The sequence below is a fragment of the Lissotriton helveticus genome, chromosome 9, assembly GCF_964261635.1.
Source record: "Lissotriton helveticus chromosome 9, aLisHel1.1, whole genome shotgun sequence".
Classification (NCBI taxonomy): domain Eukaryota; kingdom Metazoa; phylum Chordata; class Amphibia; order Caudata; family Salamandridae; genus Lissotriton; species Lissotriton helveticus.
The window spans coordinates 1,288,732,634-1,288,745,267 of NC_136070.1; the positions used below are offsets into that span (position 1 = coordinate 1,288,732,634).

General features: G+C 50.9%; 1 protein-coding gene across 9 annotated transcripts in view; it reads right to left on the bottom strand.

The window, feature by feature from the left end:
- The window catches only part of PBRM1 (polybromo 1), a 298,934-nt gene that overhangs the window by 116,640 nt on the left and 169,660 nt on the right, over positions 1-12,634 (bottom strand). For all 9 annotated transcript variants that reach the window (XM_078661902.1, XM_078661899.1, XM_078661897.1 and 6 more), the window contains exon 21: positions 2,131-2,276. In XM_078661902.1, coding sequence (XP_078518028.1) covers positions 2,131-2,276 — 146 coding nt within the window. The remainder of the gene's footprint in view (positions 1-2,130; positions 2,277-12,634) is intronic.

Consider the following 12,634-nt stretch of genomic DNA (forward strand, 5'->3'; position numbering starts at 1 on the left):
ACGTTGCCTGCAGTGACAGGCTGTGTAAGTTTGGTGTTAGGACCCTTAGAGTGTCACAAGATATGCTGCAGTTCTCAGGGACCCTCTTTAGTATCTCAGCCCATGCACCAGCGGTACCACGTACTGGGGACTTACAGAGGTGCTAAAGGTCTCGTCACCTGGGGTTCAAGTGACCAGTTATCTTGTTTTAGGGAAAGGGACCTGGCACTGGGGACCTGGTTAGCAGGAACATAGTGCACGTTGCATCAAATACCATAGGAAATCTTTACCGCATAATGGCGCATTGAAGTGAACATTTTATTTCCCTGTACAAATCAATATCTCGAAAGGTACTTACTTAATCCCAAAGTTCTTAGTGTTGAAATTTATATAAAAATATATGCTATTTTTCAAAAAAGGTCTCGGATTTATTTGTGTGTGTGTGTCTCCTTTAATAGCTTGGAGTACAATAAATGCCTAACACTGCCCTCTGATAAGCCTAAACTGCTCGCCCCCACACTACCACAAAAGAGATAATTTGGGTTTGCTACTTGTGCGTCTGTAACCAATAAGGGTCGCCTGGACTCTCTACACAGTTGACCTCGCATTGGTTTCCTCTATAGAGAGCCAGCTTCCTACAACACATAACACAGATGAGTCCCAATGACTTGTAACGTACAGCAACAGTACTAATACACGCACTATTACCACAGAGGAAAGGTCAAATTCAAGTATATCATCAAAGAATATGAAAATTGAGATGAGAAAAACACTTAGCTACTTCCGAGATTGCATGTAATTGTTACTGTACACAGTTAGCACAACTCGCCTCCCATTACACTCTCTTCACTGTGGTTGTACCTGCTGCACAAATATAAACCGTGCATCCTGGTTTTGGTTAAATAACGTTTGTTAAAACTAGCACACGAGAAACTGCCATGGTGTTAATCGTACATGAAGATGTGTAGAATACATGCATGCATACACACACAAGTATATATGTATGAATCTATATATGTATCTATATATCTATATACACGTTTATATATGTATCTATCTCTATCTATCAAACACATTTGATCCTTCCAAAACTGCTGACTGCAGTGGTTCCCCTCGCCCCCTTTCCTCAACCATCTAAAGGGACGCGAAACTTAAGTAAATGGGTCGTGTGGCTCGCCTCCTGAGCCGTTAATGGCCCAGACGTAAATGGTCTTGTGTTTATGCTGCACATTGAGGTATGTTCTTTTAAACAGTGAAAGCGGAGCTCATACACTAGCACAACTGAACATCATCGCCCTTATTCCCAATAGGCCCAGAAAGTCAGTGCAGCTTGAAACACCAGCACTGCTCGTGCTCATTACACAATTATTGCCGCACTCCAGCATAGCAGGGGTCAGGTTCAGGAACAAACCTATCTACCAGATAAATATCGGACCAGACTAAGTGGCGTAATCAAGGGGCACAGACAGTCTAACTCTCCGCTCTCTCTCTCCGCATTGCTCTGTCTCCTCCCTCATCTCTCTCCTCCCTCTCGCCCTCTCTCCCGCTCTCTTCTCCCCCTCTCTCTCCTTCTCCTCCGCCTCCCTACCTGGTGAATGCTTTAATGAAGTAGTGACACTGACAACCGCTCACATGGCAAGAAAATGTGACAGGATTTGTTGATCTAGGCCTTCCTTTGTGACAGTTAAGAACGATTACGCAAAGTCATCCAAACGTTTTTTCATCAGCTTGTGTATGTTTGTAAATTGCTGCTTACTATTGCGTAGTGCGTGTGTAATAAATGTACTTTTTCCTTTTTTCAAAGGAAAAAGCACAGACTGGCCTATCAGTTACAGAGTGCTGTTATTGTGCATCTGTGAATGGAGATTACCAGCCCACACCACCTCCCTTGAGTAGGCCGTGGGCTGCTGCGCTATCCTGTGAGAGTCAAGTGTTAGAATGGGGTGATTTGTTCCCAGCGGAGTACGAATGTAGACCCACTACTTGTGCAAACCACACAACTATTGACTCATTTTCTTACACAGACACAGACCTGTCCCTGCACAGGGCACATAGATCACCACTGGATTTAGATGTCTATATAATTTTAAAGAAATTATTTTAGCACCAACATTAGCACCTTGTTGTATAAAGGAAAAGAAACAACTTTACCTGCCCACACGCGGCCGGACTAAGCCATGTGATTTGATAAAAACACAGTCGCCAACCTTGAGCCACAAGTCGTTGTAGTGCAGCTGCTCGTAGTAATGGCAGCCGAGCTCGCCGCTGGGCATATCGACCAGCACGTCTTCCTTCTCCTACGGAAACAAGAGACCATGTACCAGTCTATCAGATTCTCAAGCGAAGCCCGCTGAGTGTTTACAACTGCAAACCTAACTCACAACGCCGTGGTTTTCACAGTTTATTCAGAAACACACATTAATTTCCATGGCATTTTCAAAAACCAACCATAAATACATCCGTTAAAAGTAGGTACAACAGCAACACAAAAGCAGGGTAGCAGAATAACAAATGATTACATTTCATCACTACCTTTGCTGGCGACCTGGATTGAGTTTCAATCATTGGTTAGGCTAATATTTCCTTCATTTCCCAATTTGTAAATACAGACAAATTTATAGCACACTTGATAATAAGAGGCTATAATAGCTCATATCCGAAAGGTAAGCAAGAGCGTGGCTCTGCTTCCGCCAAGCTTTCAAAGCGTAGATCGGCAACAACACGGATGCTGAACTTTGGCAGAGACATAGCTCGGCTCCTCAGTCCGGAGAACAACGCTCCACTCACAATGGCCTTAACTACTTGTTCCAACTCGCAGCTCATAAAGGCCACAGAAACAAAATACGGGAGTCCTCTGCAGCCATATAATCTGAGCAATGACAATCTCAAACATTATGAATCCATATTCATGTGAGACTCTTCAAAAGGTATCGTGTCTAAAAAAGAAGCTACCTACCGTTGCAAACACGGTTTCTGATCATGCTCTATTTAACCACAGATTGCTCATCTTTACAACATCCCGATGCACCAGCCTGGATCCGGAACTTTATTTTTTTTATCATAGCTCCTTCATGTCGGTTGGTGGAATCTTGCAGCTCTGCATCAACTCCGTTCCGCCCCAGAAGTCACTGCTTGAACCACATGTAAGCACCATCCGAGCGAGCTGACGTAAGTTTCTTCCTTGACACAGTCTGTGCCCTTGGATGCACAGTCAAAAAACAATCATCTGTGCCAGTGTGCAGATCTCGAATATGGGACATGTTTAGATGATGGAAAAGAGGCCGTTCCACAGAACAGGGAGTCGGAAGAGAAGTAGGAATCTGTGGTTGGATAGAAGATCCACCAGAAAGAGATTTACCGAAGGTGAGTAACTTTTCCTCTTCTGGATACTTCTAACCACAGATTCCTCAACTTCTCAACAGATGCTAAAGCAGTACCTACCCAGGTGGCGAGTCTGTGGGACGGCTAACACCAAAAGATACATCAGGAATGAACGGCCAAAATGCCAGTTCCCGTAGGACCGCATTGTCAAGGCAGTAGTGCTTTATGAACATGTGCAGAGAAGTCCACATTGTGGCCTGTCAAATTTCCAGGACGGGCCCTCTGCGTGCTCAGACGGTGGCAGCAGCCTTGGTGAATGGGCCCTCAGTCTTTCAGAGATGGGGGATGGGAGGGGGGGGGAGGGGGGGGGGGAGCGCTGTTTTTGGCCAGCGAGCAGCAGATCTTAATCCAGATGATCCTCCTGCACAAACTTCTTTTCTGCACTGCTTTGCCTTTCTTTGCCCCAGAGAACCCCACATTAAGCGGACCATCTACTCGATGGTCTGTGGCGCAATAGATATAAATGCTCAGTGACCTTTTAGGGTCCAAACAATGGTGAGGTATCTCCTTCTTTGAGAGGTTAGGTGGAGCAAAGCATGTTCGATGTGTGATCAACAGCAAGACCTAAAAAGGAGTCACAACCTTCAATAGAAAGGCTGAACTAGTCCGCAGCACCAGTTTGTTAGAAACGAATATGGTGTAGGACGACTGGCCTGAAAGTCACTCGATGAGCTGAATTTATTAAGATCGTCTTCAGAGTCAGCGGGCATAGAGGGCAGCTGTAGATCGACTCAAAAGAGGTGCACATAAGAAAACTAAGTACCAAATTAAGATCCCACTGTGGCATCGAAAAAAGATTTAGAAGGAAACTTATGGCATAAGAATAGACTTTAAGGGCTTTAAGAAACTGGTGATTTGAACACGGACAGCTGGACTGGTAAATGCAAAAGAACCTGAAAGGGCCGACAAATATCCTTTAATAATATCCACTGCAAGTCCTTGCTGTACCAAGACAAAACAAACAGAGTTTGCCCTAAAATGGTTCCGTATTATGGGAACCACACCAAGCCACAAACTTGCCCGAGCATCTGCCATAAACAGACTTTGTTGAAGAACATCTGCCAACAAGTATGGCATTCACTACTTTGGTAGGGAGAACGAATGCAGCAAACTGCTGCCGCTTAATCTACATGCATGGAGGAGTGTAGTGAACAGGTCCAGGCAGATGACCCTGCCCTGTTGCTGCGACTGAACAAACATTCCAGATCTTTGTATGAAGGCACGGAAAGTACGGAACTGATGTCAGTGCACATGGGTGCCGCTACAAGCCATAATTTCCGGGCCGACACAGGGACCATGCACACTCTCAGCTCGGGCCGACACAGGGAACATGCACACACTCCGCTCCAGCCGACATGGGAACATTCCCACCCACCGTTCTGCCTTACACAGGGAATATTCCCACTCTCAGCTCAAGCCGTCACAGGGAACATTCCCACCGTTTTTTATGTGGGGAGAAAGGCTGAGGTTCTGGCCAATGCTTATTCCGAGGGATTTAACTGAGTTAGAGGTGGACAAAGAGCAGTTGATAGCTTTAAGGTCAGAGATCCAGTGTTGAATGGGGAGCCGTATTCTTTTTAGGCGCGAAGAGAATGACTTCCGTTTTTTTTAGGGGATGAGTTTAAGGTGATTGTGATGGAACCATTGTTAAATCTTAGTCAGGGCCTCATTGAGGTGCAGGATGCCAGCTTGGGATTTGATTTTATAGTAAAGCTGGGTATCGTCAGCATAGAGGTGGAAGTTGATTCCTGCTTGCTTAAGAATGAGGGTGAGGGGTTCCAAGAAGAGGATAAATAGAGCGGGAGAGAGAATAGAACCCTGCGGATCACCTAGGGAGACCGGAATAGGTTTAGAGAGGCAATTGCAGATTTTAATGTGTTGGGTTCTGTGCTGAAATGAGGAGGTGAACCATTCGAGGACAGGACCATGGAAGCCGAACCAATCTTTGAAGGTGTTGAGTAAGGCGGAGTGGTTAACAGTATCGAAAGACCCCTACAGTGTCTAAGTCCATTCTTAGACATTGTATTGGCAGTGATGCCATTAAGAGTATATGGTGCTGGGAGTTTGTCATTACGAACTCCACATCACCATATTGGCTTCACAGAAAACTGAGAAGTTTGGTATCAAACTTCTCAGCACATTAAACCCACACGGATGCCAGTGTGGGATTTAATGAAAAATGCACACAGAGGGCATATAAGAGATGCCCCCTGAAAACAAACCGACCACTAGTGCCCAGGCTGAGTGGCTGCCTTCAGCTGCCACCACCAGACATGTTTCTCGACCCCTGGGTCGAGAGCCTGCTGCTCTCTGGGGCCTGAAACAATGCACATCCTGGGACGAGGTGCCAAGCCTTCTCCCCCAGGATGGGCAGGGTTCACGAAGGGGAAGCTTCAAAGGCATGCCGCCTTAGTGGGCTTCCCCAGGCCACTTGCAGCTTTAAGCAACTGGTCCCCCCTGGTTCTGATTAAGCATTGGCGTAAAATGAGTTCCGTTCGCGGAATTTGCGGATTTTCTGCAATTTCGCGGTCCGCGAATCTTGCGAAATTGCATAAAAATCCGCAAAATCGGGACGGATTTTCAACAAGCATTTACAATGCAATGGTCTCGGCATTGCTCATGACATTTTTTTTTTTTAATCTTAAATAAATGGCAGTGTCATTTACATTGCCAATAGCTTAATCGTTAAATAAATGGCATTGTCCTTTGCAATGCCAATAGGTTAATCGCTCGCAAATGCATGACCTATTGCATTTACACACACACAACGCCACCCACACACATACGGAGCCACACACACACACCCAGAGCGCCACACACACACACACCCAGAGCCACACACACACACACACACACACAGAGCCACACACACACACACAGAGCCACACACACACACACCCAGAGCCACACACACACACCCCCAGAGCCACACACACACACACCCAGAGCCACACACACACACACCGAGCCACACACACACACACCCAGAGCCACACACACACACACCCAGAGCCACACACACACACACCCAGAGCCACACACACACACACACCCAGAGCCACACACACCCACACCCAGAGCCACACACACACACCCACAGCCACACACACACACCCAGAGCCACACACACACACACACACCCAGAGCCACACACACACCCAGAGCCACACACACACCCAGAGCCACACACACACCCAGAGCCACACACACACCCAGAGCCACACACACACCCAGAGCCACACACACACCCAGAGCCACACACACACACACCCAGAGCCACACACACACCCACACCCAGAGCCACACACACACCCACACCCAGAGCCACACACACACCCACCCAGAGCCACACACACACACACCCAGAGCCACACACACACACACACCCAGAGCCACACACACACCCAGAGCCACACACACACACCCAGAGCCCCACACACACACACCCAGAGCCACACACACACACACCCAGAGCCACACACACACACACACACCCAGAGCCACACACACCCAGACACCCAGAGCCACACACACACACCCACACCCAGAGCCACACACACACACACACACCCAGAGCCACACACACCCAGACACCCAGAGCCACACACACCCAGACACCCAGAGCCACACACACACACACACCCAGAGCCACACACACACCCAGAGCCACACACACACACACACACTCAGAGCCACACACACACACACCCAGAGCCACACACACACACACCCAGAGCCACACACACACACACCCAGAGCCACACACACACACAGGAGAGCAAGCATGGCGAGGGGGCAGGGAAGCAAGCACAGCGAGGGGGCAGGAAAACAAGCACAGCCAGGGGGCAGGGGAGCAAGCACAGCCAGGGGGCAGGGGAGCAAGCACAGCCAGGGGGCAGGGAAGCAAGCACAGCCAGGGGGCAGGGAAGCAAGCACAGCCAGGGGGCAGGGAAGCAAGCACAGCCAGGGGGCAGGGAAGCAAGCACAGCCAGGGGGCAGGGAAGCAAGCACAGCCAGGGGGCAGGGAAGCAAGCACAGCCAGGGGGCAGGGAAGCAAGCACAGCCAGGGGGCAGGGAAGCAAGCACAGCCAGGGGCAGGGAAGCAAGCACAGCCAGGGGGCAGGGAAGCAAGCACAGCCAGGGGGCAGGGAAGCAAGCACAGCCAGGGGGCAGGGAAGCAAGCACAGCCAGGGGGCAGGGAAGCAAGCACAGCCAGGGGGCAGGGAAGCAAGCACAGCCAGGGGGCAGGGAAGCAAGCACAGCCAGGGGGTATGGGAGCAAGCACAGACTGCTTTTGCCTGTCTCTAAGATACCCTTGTTGCTCAAAACAGCCATCCTATATTGGAAAAGTACATTGAAATACACCAAATAAACAATCCCATACTCTCCTAATTTTCCATTACTTGGTATACCTACTACAGAGGGGCCAACTACAAAACATAGGATTGTACAATGGACACAAGGGGGGGTGAGAACGGTGGGAGCCTTGTTCATAGATGGCACACTAGCCGACTTCGTCAACTTCATCCATACTCACGGAGTTCGCCACACATTATTAATGATACATGGTACCATTGCTCATTATGTAAATAAACACTGGTCCCTGAATGGGAACGAACCCCCACAAATGACCTGGTGCAAGCAAACTATAAGATTTGTGAGGGACGATACCTAACCCACTGGTTCTATAGGGGCGTTAGAATGCATGCTGGGGCCTCCTTGGTGGGCGAGAGACCTCAGTAAAAAAATGACGGATAAAGAATGGGCGTATGCACTAGAGTTCCCCAAAATAGGTGTCCCTAAATGCCAAATTGAAATATATCCAATGCATGATTCTTCATAGGGTCTACCTTACCCCACACGGCCTCAACTGTTCATATCCAGACACACAAGTCAGTTGTCCGAGAAGTAATGTGGTGGATGCTGATATTCTACACATGTTATGGAACTTTCCATGGTTGAGGGGATACAGGTCAATGGTACGGGATGTAATTCAGAATACGACAGGCACTTCTGTCTGGGACATAGCAGATAGCTGTATACTAGGTCTACACACTCACCTGAAAAAACAGAGAAACAGTATAAATTTGCAGATATGGCTATCCTCATAGCGAAACGAGCTATTACAATGATGTGGAAATTGACTCTTCCGCCCTATTACACATCTGGCACAAAGAGATGGCCAGATAGGGAGGGGCAGAAAGCTCCATCATTAGAAGAGAGGAATTACGCAGGGATGGCAAAACTCCCATTTCCATGGATTTGGGACCAGATGTTGGAAACACTGAAGGCTAAAGATCTGTCAGACCATTTAGGGCCCTAATGAGTGTTGTCCCATCTTCACCGAGTCACTGAGTCCATGCAGTGTGGTGCAATCCCTCTCTACAACATTCCCCAATAAGGAATCAAGCTTTAAAAGTATTTAAGACGTGATGACCCAAAGGAATATGCACAACGGAACCCTATGTTGATAAGTACAGGAGTGAGGTGATTGGTGGGATAATGGGGCGTTGGGGAAGTTTATGATGTTCCAGTTTCGATTATCTTATTACAGAGTCCTCAAGAAGATGTAGAGACACAAAATTTATAAAAATGGTCGTAATTAAACATACATAAACTGTTTGACTATAGCAAGTACAATGGAAAAGTCATATGTCACTGAATGTAAGATTGGAAGACCAACTGTGTATTATGTTGATGATTCCTGAAACCTATAATAATGCTATGCTCACATGAATAAAACCAATAAAAGTATGTTTAAAAAAAGCTAGTAGCTATTTTCTTTTATGTTGTATGCACACCAGAGCTCACAGGCCAGAGTATTGTGCTGAGTGGGCCCCCTGCAGCTTGCGGGCCGCAGCACCACGGGGCCTGTGGGGGCCTGTGTTACACCACTATGTTTAGAGGGGGCTGGGTGAGTGCTCAAAGATCTATTCATTGTTCTCACTAATCATGGTTCACATATTGAGATTAACCTAACCTTTTTAGGCGAAACCCTACCCTGCAGATATGAAATGTGCCTTTATCTATGAGTTTGTACTCAACCACTGTCAGGGATCCCAAGAAATGATAAGGAAAGAAAATACATGCCATACAAAGTAAACTTCAGCAGTTTTAAGGATTCTCTAGAGCAGGGGTACTCATAGTACGGCCCGCGGGCCGCCAGCGGCCCGGCAAGCCTTCCTTGGCGGCCCGCGGACCTTGCAATCATACCTGTGCTTAAAAAAATAAAGTTAGCAAACACCGCCGCAGCAGCGCTTGACTAAGACGACTCCGAGACGGATAATCAGCAGCGCTTGACTAAGACGACTCCGAGACTGATAATCACCGCTCCCCCGGCCCCCACAGAGCAGAGGCTTTGTTGTATTTCACCTCTTAGCGCCCCTGCATCTCCACTTTGACCATCACTGCTCCCCCGGCCCACAAAGCAGAGTGGAGATGCAGGGGCACTAAGAGGTGAAATACGACAAAGCCTCTGCTCTGTGGGGCCGGGCGAGAGCTGATTGTCAAGAGTGGAGATGCAGGGGCGCTAAGAGGTGAAATACGACAAAGCCTCAATAACATGTAAATGGTCTTTTAAAGACCTGCTAAGTACTTTGGTGCGGCTGTCTGTGTGCGCCCTGAGGAACCTGTTCTCAGCCCGGGCTGAAGGCTGACACAGACACACACACAGTGAGATGACAGAGGGGGAGGGCGAGGGAGGGCCGGAGGGAGAGGGAGGACAGGAGGGAGAGGGAGGGCAGGAGGGAGAGGGAGGGCAGGAGGGAGAGGGAGGGCAGGATGGAGAGGGAGGGCAGGAGGGAGAGAGAGATGGAGAGAGAGGGCAGGAGGGAGAGGGAGGGCAGGATGGAGAGAGGGCAGGAGGGAGAGGGAGGACAGGAGGGAGAGAGAGAGTAGGAGGGAGAGGCAGGGCAGGAGGGAGAGAGAGATGGAGAGAGAGAGGGCAGGAGAGAGGGCAGGAGGGAGAGAGATGGAGAGGGAGGGCAGGAGGAAAGTGTGGGCAGGAGGAAAGGGCGGGCAGGAGGAAAGGGTGGGCAGGAGGAAAGGGTGGGCAGGAGGGAGAGGGAGGCAGGAGGGGAGAGGGAGGGCAGGAGGGAGAGGGAGGGCAGGAGGGAGAGGGAGGGCAGGATGGAGAGGGAGGGCAGGAGGGAGAGGGAGGGCAGGAGGGAGAGGGAGGGCAGGAGGGAGAGGGAGGGCAGGGAGGGAGAGGGAGGGCAGGAGGGAGAGGGAGGGCAGGAGGGAGAGGGAGGGGAGAGGGAGGGCAGGAGGGAGAGGGAGGGGAGAGGGAGGGCAGGATGGAGAGAGAGATTGAGAGGGAGGGCAGGAGGGAGAGGGAGGGCAGGAGGGAGAGGGAGGGCAGGATGGAGAGGGAGGGCAGGATGGAGAGGGAGGGCAGGATGGAGAGGGAGGGCAGGATGGAGAGGGAGGGCAGGATGGAGAGGGAGGGCAGGATGGAGAGGGAGAGGGAGGGCAGGAGGGAGGGAGGGCAGGAGGGAGAGGGAGGGCAGGAGGGAGAGGGAGGGCAGGAGGGAGAGGGAGGGCAGGATGGAGAGGGAGGGCAGGAGGGAGAGGGGGCAGGATGGAGAGGGAGGGCAGGATGGAGAGGGAGGGCAGGAGGGAGAGGGGGGCAGGATGGAGAGGGAGGGCAGGATGGAGAGGGAGGGCAGGAGGGAGAGGGGGGCAGGATGGAGAGGGAGGGCAGGATGGAGAGGGAGGGCAGGATGGAGAGGGAGAGGGAGGGCAGGAGGGAGAGGGAGGGCAGGAGGGAGAGGGAGGGCAGGAGGGAGAGGGGGCAGGAGGGAGAGGGGGCAGGAGGGAGAGGGAGGGCAGGAGGGAGAGGGAGGGCAGGAGGGAGAGGGAGGGCAGGAGGGAGAGGGGGGCAGGATGGAGAGGGAGGGCAGGATGGAGAGGGAGGGCAGGATGGAGAGGAGGGGAGGGGGGAGAGAGATTGAGAGGGAGGGCAGGAGGGAGAGGGAGGGCAGGAGGGAGAGGGAGGGCAGGAGGGAGAGAGAGATGGAGAGAGAGATGGAGAGAGAGATGGAGAGAGAGGGCAGGAGGGAGAGGGAGGGCAGGAGGGAGAGAGAGGGCAGGAGGGAGAGAGAGAGAGATGGAGAGGGAGGGCAGGAGGGAGTGGGAGGGCATGATAGAGAGGGAGGGCAGGAGGGAAGGCAGGATGGAGAGGGAGGGCAGGATGGAGAGGGAGGGCAGAAGGGAGAGGGAGGGCCAGGATGGATAGAGAGATGGAGAGGGAGGGCAGTAGGTAGAGGGAGGGCATGATGGAGAGGGAGGGCAGGAGGGAGGGCAGGATGGAGAGGGAGGGCAGGAGGGAGAGAGAGACTGGAGAGGGAGCACAGGAGGGAGAGAGATAAACACAGGGAGGGCTGATTTAAACCTACACAAAACAATGCCTCAAATTTCTGGTCTGAGATAATCCCTCGGGAACTCAGGTGGCTTTTGTTTATTAGTCATTACTAAAAGGACGACACCAGAATATGTGAGTAAGAGTTTCATGTGCAGTATCTTAATGTGAACCGCTCCTTTCATTCTTGATTTCAGTGACATCTTATTTCTCCTTAAATCAGCATTAATTATTGCCGAAAGATGTTTTTTAATGAAAGAGTTTACTTGTTTCACAAAGTACTTTGGCCCCATTAAAATAACTTGCAGACAACTTCCTAAAAACGAGTTTGCATAGGCTTATTCTGAGAAAAATATCTTAAAGGTTACCTCGCAGTGAGGAGGCCCGGGACCAGTTGAAGTTCTGCCGGATTGAGAGCCCTGCACTTGAGTACGGCCGTGCGGCCAGGGACAGTGGTCTGCCGACAGCCGGCTCGTTCTGCCTCTTCGTCTCTTCTTCGCCAAACGTGCAGGCCTATTGGGGGCTTTGTGGTCTTTTCGGGACACACGGGGGGCGGCCTATGCTCCCGCTATTTGTTTGGGGGTCTATTGTGAGCGGCTCCATGACGGGCTCCGGGGCAGTGTGCGGCGGTTGTGGTGGTGGCTCCGGGACCCTTGGTTCCATATCGGGGCCCGGAGCCCTGTTTAAAAAAAATAATAGATAAAATGAAACCCCCGGAGCCCCGTGGTGCTCCATGCAGAGCTCGCGGGGTGTTGAGGGCTCCTGCGCAGCCGTTGCGAAGTAGTAGGGCTCGAGGTCCCGTTTTAAATACAAAAGCCCCGGAGCCCCGCTGGGCGCCATGCGGGGCTCCGTGGCATGTACAGCGGTTGTGGGGTCCTCTGTGGTGGTGTCTCTTGGGCTTCTAGGCCCCGTTTA